Source organism: Hakea prostrata, chromosome 1 (assembly GCF_041222555.1).
Source record: "Hakea prostrata isolate BN-2017 chromosome 1, UWA_Hpros_2, whole genome shotgun sequence".
NCBI lineage: Eukaryota > Viridiplantae > Streptophyta > Magnoliopsida > Proteales > Proteaceae > Hakea > Hakea prostrata.
The window spans coordinates 44,056,879-44,074,351 of record NC_142600.1 but is presented as its reverse complement, the minus strand read 5'-3'; the positions used below and the strand labels follow the sequence as shown (position 1 = coordinate 44,074,351).

Sequence of the window (17,473 nt, the reverse complement as noted above, 5' to 3'; positions counted from 1 at the left end):
AAAGCAAAAAGAAGTTTACAAATCATACTCAAGGAGACTGCTCCAGAGACACGATTAAGCTGAAATTTCTTGGAGCCATAGGTTAAGAAGTCAATGTGGATATTTCATCTAATGACTCTTTGGCCATCTTCCACTCTTTGGTTGCAGGATTTTAGTGCTGCTTCTTCAGTTTTGCGGCTTGAATAAATTTGATTTTATAAAAACAAAATAATCAGGCTGTCATGATCATGCTGAAAAAACTGTTGGACTTCTTTGCAGGGTGTTCAGCTACTTTGGTGGTTCTTAACATTTTTGCTGGTGTGGCCCCGCATGGCACCTAAACCGTGGCAAGGAGGAGGTTCTCTCTCCTGGACTTCTTTGCAATGTCTTCAGCTACTTTGGTGGCTCTTGACATTTTGGCTGGTGTGGTCCCGCATGGCAAAGTTGGACTTAAACCGTGGCAAGGAGGGAGCTTCTCTCTTTGGCCTCTCTGTTTCTCTCCCCCCCCCTCTCTCTCTCTCTCTTTCTCTTTTGCTAGTTTGCTTGCTTAAAATTTGTCCAAGGCCCTAAATGGATCGGATCGAGCACAAGTACGTTGATGTAAGAGGGTTAAAGCTTCATATCGCGGAGATTGGAACTGGTTGGTATTCAATGCTTTTGATTTCATTTTTCTCGATCCAAATTCTAATTTCTGGTGTGGAGATGGTTCACACTGAGCTAGAACTATACTGACTGAAAACTGAAACTTACAGGGCCGGCGGTGGTGGTGTTCTTACATGGGTTCCCAGAGATTTGGTATTCTTGGCGGCACCAGATGATAACCGTTGCTAATGCTGGATTCAGGGCACTAGCACCCGATTGGAGAGGCTATGGCCTCTCCCAGCAACCCCAGGAACCTGAGAAGGGCTCATTCAAGGATCTTATTGAAGATCTCCTTGCCATTCTCAACAGCCTCTCTATACCCAAGGTATCTCGTTTCAGTTGTGAACTAAAAATTCAATTCTGTTCAGTTTTCTTTTGGTATAATTTGGTTTCTACTGTAACCCTAATCCCAAATTATTTTGTCTTTCATGTTACATATCGTATCCTTCAAGTCCTTTTGTATTTTCAGCCTTCCAAATATACTCTGCTTGCCCTGTAATGAACTCGATTCCATATTTAATGTGGTTCGGCTAAGCTAAGTTCCAACTCTATTAAATGCTATTATGTGTCTAGAGCCACTGGCAGCTCATCATCTTATTGGTAACGTCAAGAGAAGTTTGAACCGAAGAAATAGTGCTAATCTGATTCTCACTAAAAAACAGGCTTAAGTAAATCAGTCTTTGTAGTGACTCATCTTGTAGAAGACAAGACCTAATCCAAGAACCGGATGATTAAACAAATCACCCAAATGAACAAAATAAACCAAGAATCTTGTGCAATATAAATTGAAAGACAATCACAAAGCAAACAAACAGCAAACCACCACAAGAATGAAAAAGGGAAATGCAAACAACACACAAGAATTTTACGTGGTTCACTAACCCGAAATATTCGAGATTAGCTACATCCACGGGTAGGGATTTCACTATTTTAATCTTCAAAATAGTACAAGATTTGAGTGTGATACAATGTTACCTCAACCGGTCACATAACCTCTCAAACCTCCTTGAAAATATCCTTCCACCTCAAGCTTTTGAAGAAAACCCTTCAATCCAAGCTCAATTTTCAATGGAGTTGCAATGGAGAGAATACAAGAGAGAAGAGAACCCTTTTCTTGCAAAACCACAAGAAGGAGAAGACTACTAAAGCTCAATCCCGTTTTTGGACAAAACCCCTTTAGAAGTCACTAGAAACTCTCTTTTTCTCACTCCATTTACCTCTCCCAAGGCCCTCTTAATGATACCAAACACTTACCCATGTTTAACACTAAGTAGGACCCACCAAATTCAAATTTGAATTCAAACAAAAAGATAAAGTGATTTTCATCACTAAACCCAACACATCTGATCCATTTGTGGTTTCTGAGATATATGATCAAAATAGACTTGAGGGCTTGACAAAGAAAAGTAGATGAATACAATTTTGGCTCTGCTATGAGATACACAAGTTGTGAGTTAATTACTGGATTGACATCCAGAGAATAATTGACAGTAAATGGTCTGGATCTTTTTTATTTGCTATCATTCATCAACGGTAACTGCTTGGCTTATGCAACTCTTCCATAATGATGACCTTTAGCTAATGTAGAGATAATGGTTATTGTAGGTTCTCTATCTAACATATGAGAGCATGATATTTCAGATCTATAATTCTACAGAAAGAAAGGATAGAAACTTACCTAGATACGCTAATCCCAAATAAAAAATGCAGCGGAAGAAAAAGAAAGGATCCACGTAGTCGTTCCTCCATGCAATCCATCACTAGTAAATCCTCAAATCTCGTGGAAAGATAATACAGTTTACAACCCAAATACCTTTGTGAATGGATGGTCAAAGATATGAGATCAAACAAGATCAAGAAGAGGATCCAAGTCTGTGTCTCTTCCCTTCAGTTTCTTTCTTGTGTTTTTTGGAGAGAAAGTGAGAGTCCAACAAATCCAGAAACTCACTTGTGAGAATGGGACGGCTGTTACCAATATACCCTCATATATTGTAACCGTCGAATTATGCAATTCCATAATTGCCCTTGAGCATAATTAAAATTCTTAATATCTCCCACTTGCACAAGGGCAAGTATTGATCTCTCTATCACAGTGTGTCATAGACACATGTATATCCCAGATATACATTTCGATATCTTTATTGAGTATCCTAGATACATGGACCACTTGTGTCCTGGACACCAACATCCACACGTCATACTGTAAATGGGTCATGTGACCAGTGATATACCTGCACTCTTGAGCCCAAACTAGAAACCTTCCTAGAAGGTCAAATGGCAACATCACTTAAGAAATACATCAAATAAGCATTAGTATACTACGAAGTCTTAGGTTTATTCAAACTTACCGAACAAAAAGTATCTCGACCCCTCTTAGAGATCACCTTCTTGTCCGTAAAATGTGTGCTACTATAACTAATATGGTTAACGCTAACAAACACTCTTAAGGTATAGTTAAATCAAACCTTTCTTTTTTCCCTTGACCATGACTACAGTTGGGATTGACTCCTTTCTCAGTAATGCTCCTTTAGGTCAAATAAATCATGACCATAGGTAACACCCCTAAAGACACTAATGGATTATAAAGTCTAGGACTCGCACAATGAATGGAGCAAGGGATCCATCCTCTCATTTCCAATGGTTGCTAAGCACACGTAATATGATATACATGCTATGGCGGAGCATTCTATACACAATAAAACGTACGTCTCTCCCAACACCATACAAGTCTTAGTCTAGTCGCACCAATTGTGCCTAACCCGAGTTTCTTTATCGTCTCTATCTTAGCGCCACATGAAGTTCTCACACTTGGCTTCTATAGACACCATGAATAGTGAGAACATTCATGTCGATTCTCTTCACCATAGAGAATCCTATCTTGGTTTCAAAATCAAGGCGACAATGATTATGAATCAACCTAGACAAGGTCATTCACAATCCATCTTATCTCCACTTGCTACCAAAGCACCAGAGGCGAATGCTCATGTGAGTGAGCCATTCTTATGCCTATTGACATATCCCATTTTATGTTAGAAGAACACAATTACACAGAAAGTAAAACGAAAGGCTGGAATGTACTCATATTACTAAATAATAAAAAAGTTATAGTACATAAATTAGTCACAATCTATGCATGCCCAAGGACTTTACATGAGAAATAAAAACATCCTTAGCTATAGGTTTGGTAAGAAGGTCAATTACCATCTGAATAGTAGATATGTGCTTGGGTACAACTTTTTCCTTGTTACAATGTCTAACAAAATGATATTTCACTTGTATATGTTTGGTCTCTTGACAAAACTAAGAGTTGTTGTACTATCATAGAAGACAAGGGCAGGCTCTTTGGATGTCAACCAACATCCAGTAAGTCGTAGGAACCTCCTCAAACAAATAACCTCCTGCATTGCAGGTTGAGCATGCCATGTAAAATCCCTCACAACCCTAACCTGAAAATCTATATTGTAGGTTTGAAGATCCCAAGCGAAGGAAGAAGACAGTTGTGGGCCATCCCATTTAAACCTATTAGATTTGTCTTGGAACTAATTGAAGTAGATGGTGATGATGCCCGTTAGAAACCTTGTTTGATTTTGGAAGAAGATGCAACTTAAATGATGACGGACTTGGTAGATGGGCTATGAGTACGGTGATGACATAATTAGAAGGTCCCATAAAACCAGGTAAGAGCAACCAAGGTAGGCTACAAACCTGTCTAGGGATAGATTTGGTACTTTTTGGAAATTAGGTTTCCAAAGCCCTGTATATTCAAACTTCGATCTAATTTGAGTCACTTTGTCATTAAGCTATTGGAGAATGTCAGAGGCACTCTAGAAGACTCTCTCCTAGACCAAGGAAGATCCCCAAGCATCCGTGAGATTTTCCACTCAACGAATCTTCTTCTTCAAGGTTAGTAAACACTCTTATTCTTTCTAGATCTATATTCTCCATTGAATCTACCCATTAATGAGATTATGAGGAAGGCCTTATGATACTGTTATGGCCTACCCCTTCAGTCTCATAGTCTTTGAGTGAATCCACATTCACTCTATTCTTTCGGTGAACATCACGGTGTGATTTCGGTAAAAGCCTAGCATGAATCGCCATAATTGTTTTCTCTTTAATTGTTTGATTTCTTCTAAGTTATTTTCAGACCTTGATCAATTGTTTTCTTAGTCCTAGAGTGAATCCTCATTCACTTTAGTCTATCCGTGAAATCTGCGGATTGATTTTGGATGAAGCCTATTATGTGATTCGTTAGATTTTTATTCCGTTGACCATGATTGAGGCCTAAATCATGCTAGATAGTTTCCTAATATTATTTTCGAGTTTTCCTATTAATTATGGAGTGTTTGAACTCAAACGATGAGTTTTCGATCAAATTTAGGTTTTAGTGTCCGTACACAGTAGGCTTGGTTGATTGCCTTGGTTGCCCTAAGCGACCAGGCCAAGTGACCAAAGGGTATAATGACAACAAGTTGCCTTGTTTTGACCCCGTTTCATCTTTGATCCTTTAGGGTTTACTCCAAAGGTTAAATCCTTATATGATTAGGGTTTCTTTGGTAACTTTAAACCTATCTTTCGATCTATTCTTCGGAGATTTCAAATCAAGTATAAGGTGAGTACGCTCACTTACAGTTAACATAGATTTCATTCTTAATTATATTAGAACTTGTATGCATGATCTAAGTACTGTTTTAGGACTTAATCATTATTGATATATCTCTGTGATTTCAGAATGTGATTAATTATGTTGTTATGCGTACTTATAAGTATGCCATTGTTTGTAATATGAATGGATTATGACATGATGTAATTTCGGAATCATATTGTAATGTGATTGCTTAAGTTGTGATTGTGGAATGGAGAATGCCCTTTTGGTATTTCTATCTCAGGACATCAGTGGAGATAGTTTGTGACGCTTTCCTATGGTGCCCGTTAGCACTTTCTATAAATGCTAGATGACATACCTAGGACTTGTCTAAAAGTGTTTGGCTAGGAAAACCTCGTAATATCTCACCCTATCAGCATGTGTATTGATGCCGAGTGACTCGTGGCGGTAATGGGGATTATGGATGCTCAAAATTGATACCCAATACTTGAGAGGACATAATCACAGTGTGGGGCCATTCATTGGTAGGGTCGCACATATTAAGCCCGGGCTTATGGGCGCTCAAGATCGATAGACAACCCATGAGAGGACATGTGAGCTTCCTGTTTATTATATGTGGATGACCAATAGGGTTAAAAGTCTGTAGTCCGAGTTGGTTGGAGCTATAGGATATGATGCCTCTAGGGGAAAGATACTGGAACGGACTGCTAGGGGCACGGAAGGGAAGTTTTTAACTTTGGGATTGATATGACTCTGTAGATGACGTGCATTGGGCTAGGTATAACCCTAACACGCACCAATACTCATACCAATGGTGGAGTGAGAGAGTGGTGACCGAAACCCTAGCCATGGTGAATGTCTGAGATGGATGCCTTGACCCAACTACTGTGGAGAACCCAAAACACGTGCTTAAGGGGCTATGGGAGAGTGACTGAGACTGCCCAGAGGAGTATGATGTTCTATTTTAATGTGTGTCTGCCATTAGAGAGTAGTATATGTTAGAGTTAGAAGCATACTTGCAACTGTCTCATATTATATTGCATCATGCTTTGTTCTGAATCGTTTGTAATTGTTATTTGTATTTGAACTACTTGCTGAGTTCTTTTGAGCTCACCCTTCGGGGACAACGTTTTAGACTTTGTTGTAGGTGTAGATGATGGCAAGATCCAAGACTATGAGACTACGATGAGTGATCCGTACATTCTGTAGAGTATTGGCGATCACGAACATCACTGTGAAGAATGTGTGTGTGATGACTGTGCGTACCAAGATTAGTCCTATTCTGGAGCTAAAGTACCCTGTATTGGACACATAAGTCTTTGAGTTTAAAAATATTCTTTTTGAGTTGGAGATGTTTTACAAATAGACTTAGATTAATTCTTAGACTTCTTTGATATATTCGGCTGTAATACTTTAGATTTTGATCTACCTTTCTGCATTTGATTTTATAGTTTATTTCCGCTATACTCTATACTCTAATTATGATGGTATCATTTTTTCTACACTCTGATATTCTTTTGAGTTCCTTCTGAGATCCATCATTGATTTTTGTGTAATTACATTTATACAGTGATTTATCCTTACTCTTGATTATACTATTGTGCTATATGGGAGGATGATTGTTAAGAATTGATCTTTGGGACTGTGGATCACAACTCCGGGTATTGAAGTTAAGGTATCAGTTGGGGGGATGTGAAATGCCACATACTCTGCTTCTATTGTTGAGAGTGCTATACAAGTCTGCTTCTTGTTACACCACGAAATGACCCCGCCATTCTACAGAAATCATATCCCAGAGGTTGATTTGTGCTCATCTGTCTCCAACGCAGTTGGCATCACTATAGCCAACCAATTGCAAATTTGATCCTTGGCAACACAACATATAATTACTCATTCCTTCGAGATATCTCAATATCCTCTTGACTGCTTTCCAGTACTCTATGCCTGGGTTTGATTGGTACCGACTAACCAAACCCATTGCATAACAAATTATCTGGCCTAGTACACATCATAGCGTACATAAGGCTACCACAACACTGGAATGGAACTTTACATTTTGGTTTTCTCCTATAGAGTCTGAAAACTAGTGTCAAGGCTCAAATGCAGACCCTTCTCCACTAGAGTATCTATTCATTTGTAGTTGTGCATATGGTATCTCTTCAGGACATTGTCAATATAGGTCTTTTGAGATAAACCCAGTAATCTTTTTTGCTTATTTTTGACAATCTTAACACCAAACACATAGCCTGGGTTTGGCTATTCGAAACCATTAAGAAATGGTTGTCCTCTATAGCTTCAGCCATTCTTTTAAGCTCGTTCCCACAAGAGCTTCCTGTACACTCTTCGGCTCTTGCACATCGACCAAAGTCATCTCAGTTGCCTCACAGCTAGTCTCTTTATGAGCTACCATGAAGGCTTCATCCTCTATGTCGAAATGTCGACGATGAACTAGCCTGCGCTTACTACGGCGCAAGTGCATGTTAGATTGCTCACCCTCTGAGGCAGCTATCGCATTTACACTCCAACTCCCACTAGGATCTTCAAGATGAACCTTAGGTTCACTATCCAGAATCTGAGTTCCTAGAGTGATAAGATCATATCTTGCATTTCAAAGAATTCCAATGACTTTTTGTTAACTCCTGCAAGAGATGGAAAATCATTTTCCAAGAATGTCACATCCCTAAACTCATGTTCTGTTCTCTCACTCCAATAGAGACATGGTCCTTTGAGTGTTCAGTATATATCTCCCAAGATATAATTTTTTCCTCTGGGTCTAAGCTTTCCATATTGGTGAGAGGTTAAGTGAACATATGTTGCACAAGCCTATATGCGCATGTGACTTAAATCCAGCTTCCTTCCAGTCCACAACTCATATGGTGTGGAAGGAACCGATTTAGTTGGAACTCTGTTGAGGATATAGGTTGCAACCAGCAAAACATCTATCCAAAAATAGATGGGTAGGTTTGCTTGCTCCATCATGGATCTAACCATGTTTAGCAACGGTTTATTTGTCCTCTCAGCAACTTCATTTTGTTGTGGAGTCCCTGGAATAGTAAGTTGCTTAGATATCCCCTTTTCATTACTCAACTCTTTGAACATATCGGAGAGATACTCTTGACCTTTATCCGTTCTAAAATTTTTAATTTTTTTATCTAACTAATTCTCAACTAAGCTTATGAATTTCTTAAAGCATTCTAGAGCTTCTGACTTGTGAGAAATTAGATGAATATGACCATACCGCATATAGTCATCTATTAATGTGATGAAATAGGTATGTCATTTCCTAGTACGCACATTTATGGGTCTATAAACATCTGAATGGATAAGTTCTAGAGGAAGAGAGGCTCTCAAAGCCTTTTTGAACATTTTCAAGTTGCTTTTCCTGCTAGATATGATTCATAGGTCAGCAATTCAGATAAGGAACCTTGGCCCAAAAGGCCTTCCCTTGTCAACCTGTTCATCCTATCAAGGCCAATATGCCCTAGTCTAGCATACCGCACAATAGAACCAATACACATTGTATTTTGGCATATAGAAACACTATTAAAATTAGATAAATTATCAATTGTATCAAATACAATAAAACCATTATGGAGAAAATCACTACGATAAACTGTATCACCTAGATACAAAAAATATAGAATTGTTCTCAAATACAACTTTAAAACCATGTTTCATAAGCAAAACAATAGAAACAAGACTCTGCTGAATATCCAAAGCATACTACACATCATGGAGTCAAAGCGTCCAACCACCTTGTAAAACTAATTTGCACGTGCCAATGCCATGGACCTCCACACTCTAGTTGTTACCCATTGTTATTCTTCTGCTTCCTCTTGGAATACAACAATATTCCACGAAGCTTGAATGTTCCCTTGTTATGTGTTCTATCACACCTAAATCAACAATTCATAAATGAATTAATTCAACAAGCATCGAAGTGCTTGTTACATGACATGATGATGTATAACACAAAGTACATATCTCTTGCTCAATGCAATCATGAACAAAGTGACTAGGCTTTTGGAAATTAAAGAAAGTCACAGGCGATTTCTTTTTTCCACCTCTAGTCCCCCTGGAACGCTTGGGGCCATTCTTCTTTCCATTCCCACCCTTATAGCCTTGCTACAATGTTGAGGTTGAGTTTTATCCTTCTTGCGCTTAAAGCATACACCCTTATTGGTGCTCACTTCAGCAGCACAAACCTCAGTGGGAAAGGCATCAGCCATCATCCGATCCTCCTCCAGCTCAAGGTGTTTGGCAGCTTGATCGAATGTCTTGACATCATCAGCATGTGTCAAGAAAATCTTCATGTGCTCCCAATACTTGAGTGATATCTGGGCATTAAGAGCCTAAGAGGGCTAAGTGGGAACTATTGGGGTAGAAACGTTCTGTGTGAACCACTTCATATTGAAGCATGACTTTGTGTTTTACTTTTTTAAGCAGTAAAGAAATTTTAATTTGGGTCATTTATTTAATGAATCATGTTTTTATCGTAGAATGAAACTAGTATATAAATTCTATGTGGATTTGCATGAGGATTTGATTGGATGTTTATTAGCATTTTTTTTGTTCAAATGCTTATCTCATAGGTTGACCATGCTAGTGCGAATTTGTTGTTGCTTGTGTTTTATACTAGAAATTTTTAACTCATCATTGCTTGTATTATCTCTACTTGATATGGCTGCAACTAAGAACATCGTTGTTGGCCTCACCAAGGGAGATAAGCTGAATAAGAGGAACTATAACCTCTGAAATTGAAAGGTACAATATCTCCTTGAAGAGCAGGACATGTTGGAAACCATAAACTAGACCAAGACCCCACCTAAAGAAGGTACCACTGCAGAACAACGCATGGACCTTGAGATGTACAATGCCTAGAAAAGGAAGGACAGGGTAGCTAGGATTACTATCTTGAGCTCCATGAGGGATGACCTGATGCTTCGATTTGAGAAGCACGGCTTAAAAGGCCCATATATGGCTTAAAGCAGACATCTAGATAGTGGAATGTGCACTTCCACCAAGTTATGATGGAAAATGGTTTTTCCATGCTTGAGGAAGACCACTATGTTTACACCAAGAGATCTGATGGTAATTTTCTCATTCTGACATTGTATGTAGATGACATACTCATGGCTAGCAATAGCAATTAGCTATTTGAAACCATTAAGAAATGGTTGCCCTCCATCTTTAATATGAAGGACATGGGTGAAGCAAGCTATGTTCTTGGTGTCAAGATTGTCAGAAATAAGCAAAAGAGATTACTGGGTTTATCTTAAGAGACCTATATTGACAATGTCTTGAAGAGATACCAAATGCATGACTGCAAACCATCAGATACTCTACTGGAGAAGGGTCTGCATTTGAGCCTTAACATGGTTCCTAAGACTCCAGAGGAGAAAACCAAAATGGAAAGAGTTCCATATTCCGATGTTGTGGGTAGCCTTATGTACTCTATAATGTGTACTAGGCAGGATATTTTTGTTTTGCAGTGGATTTGGTTGGTCGGTACTAATCAAATCCGGGCATAGAGAATTGGAAAGCAGTCAAGAGGATATTGAGATATCTCAGAGGAATGAATAACTACATGTTGTGTTACAAAGGATCGGATTTGCGATTGTTTGGCTATAGTGCTGCCAACTAGGTTTGAGACATTAATGAGAGCAAATCAACCTCTGGTTATGCTTTCTTGTTGAATGGCGGGGCCATTTAGTAGTGTAGTAAGAAGCAGAATTGTATAGCACTCTCGACCACGGAAGCAGAGCATGTGGCATGCTCAGCTACAGTGTAGGAGGTTGTTTGGTTAAGGAGGTTCCTACAACATACTAGATTTGTGTTAACATCTGAAGAGCTTGCCCTTGTCTTCTGTGATAGTACAATTCCTCTTAGTTATGTCAAGGACCCCAAGTATCATGGGAAGACCAAACATATACAAACGAGATGTCATTTTGTTAGAGAAACGATAGCAAAGAAGAAAGTTGTACTTAAAGCGCATATCTATTAGTCAGATGTTAGATGGCCCTCTTACCAAATCTATAGCCAATGATGTTTATATATCTCATGTAAACTCCTTGGGCTGGCGTAGATTAACTTATTTATGTAGAGAAACTTTCTTATTATTGAGTACTATGAGTTCATTCCAGCTTTTCGTTTCACTTTCTGTGTGATTGTGCTTTTCTAGCATAAAACGAGATATGTCAATAGGCATAAGAATGGCTCACTCATATGAGCATTCACCTCTGGTGCTTTGGTAGCAAGCGGAGATGAGATAGATTGTGAATGACCTTGTGTAGGTCGATTCATAATCATGTTGTCGCTTTGATTTTAAAATCAATATGAGATTCTTTATGGTGAAGAGAGTCAACATGAATGTTCCCATTATTTATGTTGCGTATAGAAGCCAACTGCAAGAACTTTATATGGCACTGAGGTTGCGACAATAAAGAAACTAGGTTTAGGTGCAAGTGGCGCAACTAGACTAAGACTTGTATGGTGTTGGGAGAGAGATGCATTCTATTGTGTATATAATGCTCCACCATAGCACGTATATTATACTACCCTGTACTTAGCGACCATTGGAAATGAGAGGATGGATCCTTGCTCCTTTCATTGTGTGAGTCCTGGACTTTAAGGTCCATTAGTGTCCTTATTGATTTTTGACGATGTCGTGAAACGAGGGTTGATGTGACTACTTTGGGGTGTTACCTATGGTCATGATTGAAGGGGCATTACTGGGAAAGAAGTCAATACCAAGTGTAGTGATGGTCGGGGGCAAAAGGAAATGTTTGATTCAACTGCACCTTAAGAGTGTTTGTTGGTGCCAGCTGTGTTAGTTATAGAAGCAAGCGTTTTAAGGACAAGAAGGTGATCTCTTAAAGGGATCGAGATACTTTTTGTCTGGTGAGTTTTAATAAACCTAGGACACTGGTATATTGATTATTATTTGATGTGTTTTTTTGAGTGATGGTGTCATTCTGGCCTTCTGGGAGGGTTTGTAGTTTGGGGCTCACGAGTGCAAGTATATCACTTGTCGCACGACCCATTTACTAATATGACTTGTGAATGTTGGTGTTTAGGACACAAGTGGTCCATTTATCTAGGATACATAGTAGAGAGATCGAAATTTGTATATCTGGTACACACTGTGATAGAGAGATCGATACTTTTCCTTGTGCAAGTGGTAGATGTTGAGAATTTTAATTATGCCCAAGGGAAATTATGGACTTGCATAATTGGGCAGCTACAATATATGAGGATATATTGGTAACCGCTGTCCCACTCTCACAAGTGAGTTACTGGATTCGTTGGATTCTCACTTCCTCTCCAAGAAATGCAAGAAGGAAACCAAAGGGAAGAGACGCAGATTTGGCTCCTCTTCTTGATCTTGCTTGATTTCATACTCTTGACCATCCATCCACAAAGGTATTTGGGTTAGGGACTGTATGTGACCAGATAAAAATTACCGTCTGGACAGAAAAAAAAAATCCATCCCTTAAAAAACTAATCCAAACGCCCACACAGGACTAGATTCCTGGATCTTATCATTCAATTCATCAAAAAATGCTTGAAAAATCCAAGAAAAAAAAAAAATCATGGATTAACATATTTATGCATATTAACACATGATTTTTCACTTGGATCAATCAAAATCAAATTATCTAGTTTTCCATCTAAGGTTCCAAATAAACCCTGGATCTTCCCTCTTGGATCCAATCCAAGATATCAACAATAAAATTCAAAAGGAAAACAGATCAACCATCCAAGGATTCGGAAGGAAACAAAAAACGTGGGAACTTGGCTTTGATGCCAATGTAGGTTCTTTGTCTAACATGGGAGAACATGATTTTCCATATTTATATTCTACAGAAGGAGAGGATAGAAACTTACTTGGATACGTTAATCCCAAATAAAAAATGCATCGGAAGAAAATAAAGGGATCCACGTAGTCGTTCCTCCATGCAATCCTTCGCCGGTAAATCCTCAATCTCGTGGAAAGAGAATACAGTCCACAACCCACATACCTTTGTGGATGGATGGTCAAAGATATGAGATCAAGCAAGATCAAGAAGAGGATCCATGTCTACGTCTCTTCCCTTACAGTTTCCTTCTTGCGTTTCTTGAAGAGAAAGTGAGAGTCCAATGAATCAAGTAACTCACTTGTGAGAGTGGGATGGCGGTTACCAATATATTCTCATATATTATAAGTTGTAACTGCCCAATTATGCAATTCCATAATTGCCCTTTGGCATAATTAATATTCCCAACAATTGTTGAAATACCCAGATCAAAGGTGAAATTTATGCTGCTTGGCAGGTATCCTCAATATGAAACTGGCCTTCTAAGCATATGAATAGATGTACTATATGCATAAGTTCTGGTAAAGCATGATCTTTTAATGGCATGGACTGTTGTATTTACTCTCTGTTAATGTTCTATTCTTTTTTCATTCATTTCTTGAGATCCCCCCCCCCCCGGGGGAAAAAATAAAATAAAATCTAATTAGTATGTAATTTATATCAAACATGATGCCAGGCTTTCCTCATTGGTAAAGATTTTGGAGTCTTTCCTGCCTATTTGTTTGCTGTTCTCTTTCCGGACAGGGTCTCAGGAGTATTGACAATGGGAATTCCTTATGTTCCGTCTTCACTGCCTTCAATATTTAACCAGCTTCCTGAAGGGTTCTATATTTTGAGATGGAAGGTAAGAAACCAGTTGTCATTCTCATTTGCTTTCTCTATGGATAATCAGTTCCAATTAAGTTTATCCAGAACAAACAGAGGGTAATGTGGTGAGGTCAGGACTCATGATTCAGGAAGAAAAAAAAAAGATTCTGATATCTTCTGGTTCAATAGCTAATTATGTATGAACAATTGGCATCTTATTGACTAAGCATTCAGAAGTACACCATCACCGTAAGTTCTTGACTTTAGCAAATTAGTTTCTTTCCTCAGTGATCCCCTTAAACCACTGAGAATGGTTGTCAAAATTTCGACTAGGCCTATCTTATATTACAAGCTTTCATCTCTAAGCCAAGTTTCAATGCACCTTTTGCAAATGTGCCTCAGTGGAACACTTCCAACAACCATTGTCTGCTTATCGTCAGACATCAAGACTACCTTAGCCTATTTAGTTTAGAAAAAGAAGAGGAACAAAAAGCAGGGGAAAAAAAATACTAATTCTTGTGTCTTACATTTTAGGAACCTGGAAGGGCCGAAGCAGATTTTGGTCGCTTCAGTGTTAAGACAGTGGTGCGAAACATTTACATTCTTTTCTCAGGAAGTGAACTACCAATAGCGGGTCAGAATCAAGAGGTCATGGACTTGGTGGATCCGTCTTCTCCCCTGCCTCCCTGGTTCACCGAGCAAGATCTTGAAGAGTATGCAACACTCTATGAAAAATCTGGATTCCGTTTTCCACTGCAAGTACCATATAGGTATTCTATTCTTCTTCTGTATTATCCTTTCATCCCCACATAAAAGTTGAGACCATGCTTATTCTTTTCTGACCTCTTTCATTGGATAAAGTTAGGTTTCTTATTAGAACACCACTTAAAAATAGAGTTCATTAAATTACAAATTTATGTGTTAAAAGAATCATAGTGAATCAGACTGTTAATGGGAGTATTATTTGTTCCAAGAAGAAATCTCTCTGAACCTAAGGCATCGTTTCCTAAGCCTATTCACATAAGCACTTTTTATTCTTTCTTTCAAGAAAATAAAAGAACAATGAAACAAAATATTATGTGTCACCTGAAAATTAGATTTAGAAAACCCTTTCCAGCTATTTGTATAATGAGCTGAACATTTCTGTAGGATCTCGCATGAGGACATGAGTTTGACTGATCCAAGAGTTAAAGTACCATCACTGCTGATCATGGGTGAAAAGGACTATTTCCTACAAGTACCTGGAATGGAGGAATACGTAAGGAGTGGAAAGGTGAAAGATTTTGTCCCTGATCTGGAGATCACATTCGTGCCCGAAGGAACACATTTCGTTCAGGAGCAATTTCCAGACAAGGTGAACCAGCTTATCACAAATTTTCTCAGCAAGCATTCTCACTGAATTTCTAGGTGATATTTGTCTTAAGAATATCCCACATTTCATGGGCTGCCTTAGGTAAATAATTCATCACATACAATTCAGTGAATGGTCTTTGAAGTTCCAGTATCTGTAGCACTTTTAAGTTACTTAAGCCGCTTGTCTGATTTGTATCTATATGCCTATTATAGGTTATGGGCAAAACTATCCTATCTTTAGCAAAACTATTAGTTGCAATTGAGTTGTATGATTTGGAGATCAAAAATGGAAATTGACTATGGAATAGGTAAGTCAACGTGCTTCTAGTATAGTGGTGGCAATTATAACAGGTTTAAAGGGGTTTTTTTTTTTTTTGGTAAACGGTTTAAAGGGTTTGGGTACTTATAATGGTTAGGTCCATTCGGCTTGGACTAACGGGCCACTAATAGATTAGACAGAACCAACTCGAAACCAATCGATTTTAAACCGTGAGTCCATACCTCGTCCAATAAGCCTTGGTTTGATTTGTTTGGGCCTTAACAAGGTGGTACTGCTTCTACCAAAAAAAAAAAAAAAAAAAAAAAAAAAAAAAAAGGTGGTACTGCTGGGTTCCAAAATTGACACCCTCCCCCTGTTGTCTTCCTATAACTTCAAATTTGTTTCATTATGACTTTCAAGGAAGAGAAGAAAATCCAAAAAGAGAAAAACCGTTCTGTCATCTATTGGTGGACTCAATGATTCACTTTTGGGGTTTTTTTTTTGTTTTTTTGTTTTTTTAATTATTTAATTGTTTATTTATTTATTTTAAATTTTATAAAAAGATTCAGCAGAAACAAATATGTCTCTTCTAATTTAAAACTAACTATGTTAGGCATAGAAGTGCCCACGTAATGTGAAAATTTTCAAGAGATATAAATGTAACAATTTGCAGATTTAGGTAATATGTATGTAATTTGCTATAAAATTAAAGGTCACCATAGGATTGTAGTAAGGTCTGCTAAGCTATATAAGGAAGCTTATTGGATTTCTATTTTTTGACTTCCCTTTTGTTTTGGGTAATCAGCATTTCATTGGGAAAAAGGGGAAGAACACAAGGCATTGGACTCACGTAAGTCCACCAACGAAGGAGTAGAAGTAGGTCAAATCGTGTTGCCTGATATTGCGTCTCAGATCTGACCCTGGTCCCGACTAAGGTGGTGTGACTCCTGAGTGAAGTCTTGAGCAAAAATATGAAACCTGCAAGAGAAGTTAGACGTGGGCTGGCTTGGATGCCGAGCAACTGCCTCCGACGGCTAAGTCAATCGGGGATCAAATTAAGGTCCCGAGCGAGTGCTAGTTAGGGATTAAGAAAATGTTCGTGTATTTACCTAAGGATCAAGTCCTTTTTAAATAGTGTATGGGTTACCTTATTCAGAACCGACAAGATCCTGATCACTAGCCCGCCCAACTATTTCTGGGGTAGACCTTCCGTTTATGTTGACGTTACCTTCTTTGCCTTGGCATGAATAGAGTCTTCCATATTAGTCAGACATGACCGGGGCATGTCCCGACCATACATGAACTGATCAATCAACCACGTGTGCGCACGTGTGTATCTTGTCTGTAACACTAGCCCCCTGGCCCGGGTGACGATAGTTGTCATTGGGTAGGGCAAAGTTTGTCGGGAAGTCGATCGTTCTCGATTTACTTACTGATCCTTCTTGGTGAATATATGACCGTTGAGCTTCCCAGGTGCCAACCCCAGTCTTGTGCTCACACGTCACCTGACAAGGCAATTGGTCATAATGACCCTTCCGGATATCTCAAACATCTTGCAATTTGAGCTGTTAATTGTGTTAATTCTTGACCGTTCGATTGAGATCGTTTCCACTTTGTCTGGAGGTATAAATACCCCCTTTTATTTTCATTTTCATTTGTAAAGGTACTTCGCTTTCACTGCTCTCGACCAAGCTCCCGACCAATCTTTGCTTTCAGTCGTCTTCGTACTTTCCAGATCAATAAGTTCAGTGAATGTCTGGTTCTGGTTTTTACAAAAGAAAAAATTGAGACAACAAGTAAAGGGTACAAAGGAGTCAGTGAACTTACTGATTCACCAAAGCAGAGAGACTAAAAGCGAGAAGAGTATTAAGCGCGAGGAAGACGACGAAGTTTCAAATTCCAAACAGAGAGAATGAAATATGTGAAGACAACGAATCGCTTTTAAGCATACAAATAATCGAGGACGTGTAT

General features: G+C 38.6%; 1 protein-coding gene across 1 annotated transcript; it reads left to right on the top strand.

Annotated features, from left to right (window-relative positions):
- The first annotated feature begins 451 nt into the window (after positions 1 to 451).
- LOC149029016 (epoxide hydrolase 3-like) lies at positions 452 to 15,600 on the top strand. The gene is made up of 5 exons (XM_089140139.1): positions 452 to 619; positions 732 to 946; positions 13,760 to 13,927; positions 14,425 to 14,660; positions 15,040 to 15,600. Exons 1-5 carry the CDS (start codon positions 550 to 552, stop codon positions 15,287 to 15,289), a joined length of 939 nt encoding a protein of 312 aa, XP_088996265.1. The 5' UTR covers positions 452 to 549; the 3' UTR covers positions 15,290 to 15,600.
- Positions 15,601 to 17,473: the final 1,873 nt, after the last annotated feature.

Bases quoted from the DNA above. Each gene is read 5' to 3' on its own strand.
- LOC149029016 (XM_089140139.1), top strand. From the start codon at position 550: ATGGATCGGATCGAGCACAAGTACGTTGATGTAAGAGGGTTAAAGCTT. The intron at 620-731 runs GTTGGTATTCAA...TGAAACTTACAG, and splicing joins TATCGCGGAGATTGGAACTG to GGCCGGCGGTGGTGGTGTTC. The intron at 13,928-14,424 runs GTAAGAAACCAG...CTTACATTTTAG, and splicing joins TCTATATTTTGAGATGGAAG to GAACCTGGAAGGGCCGAAGC.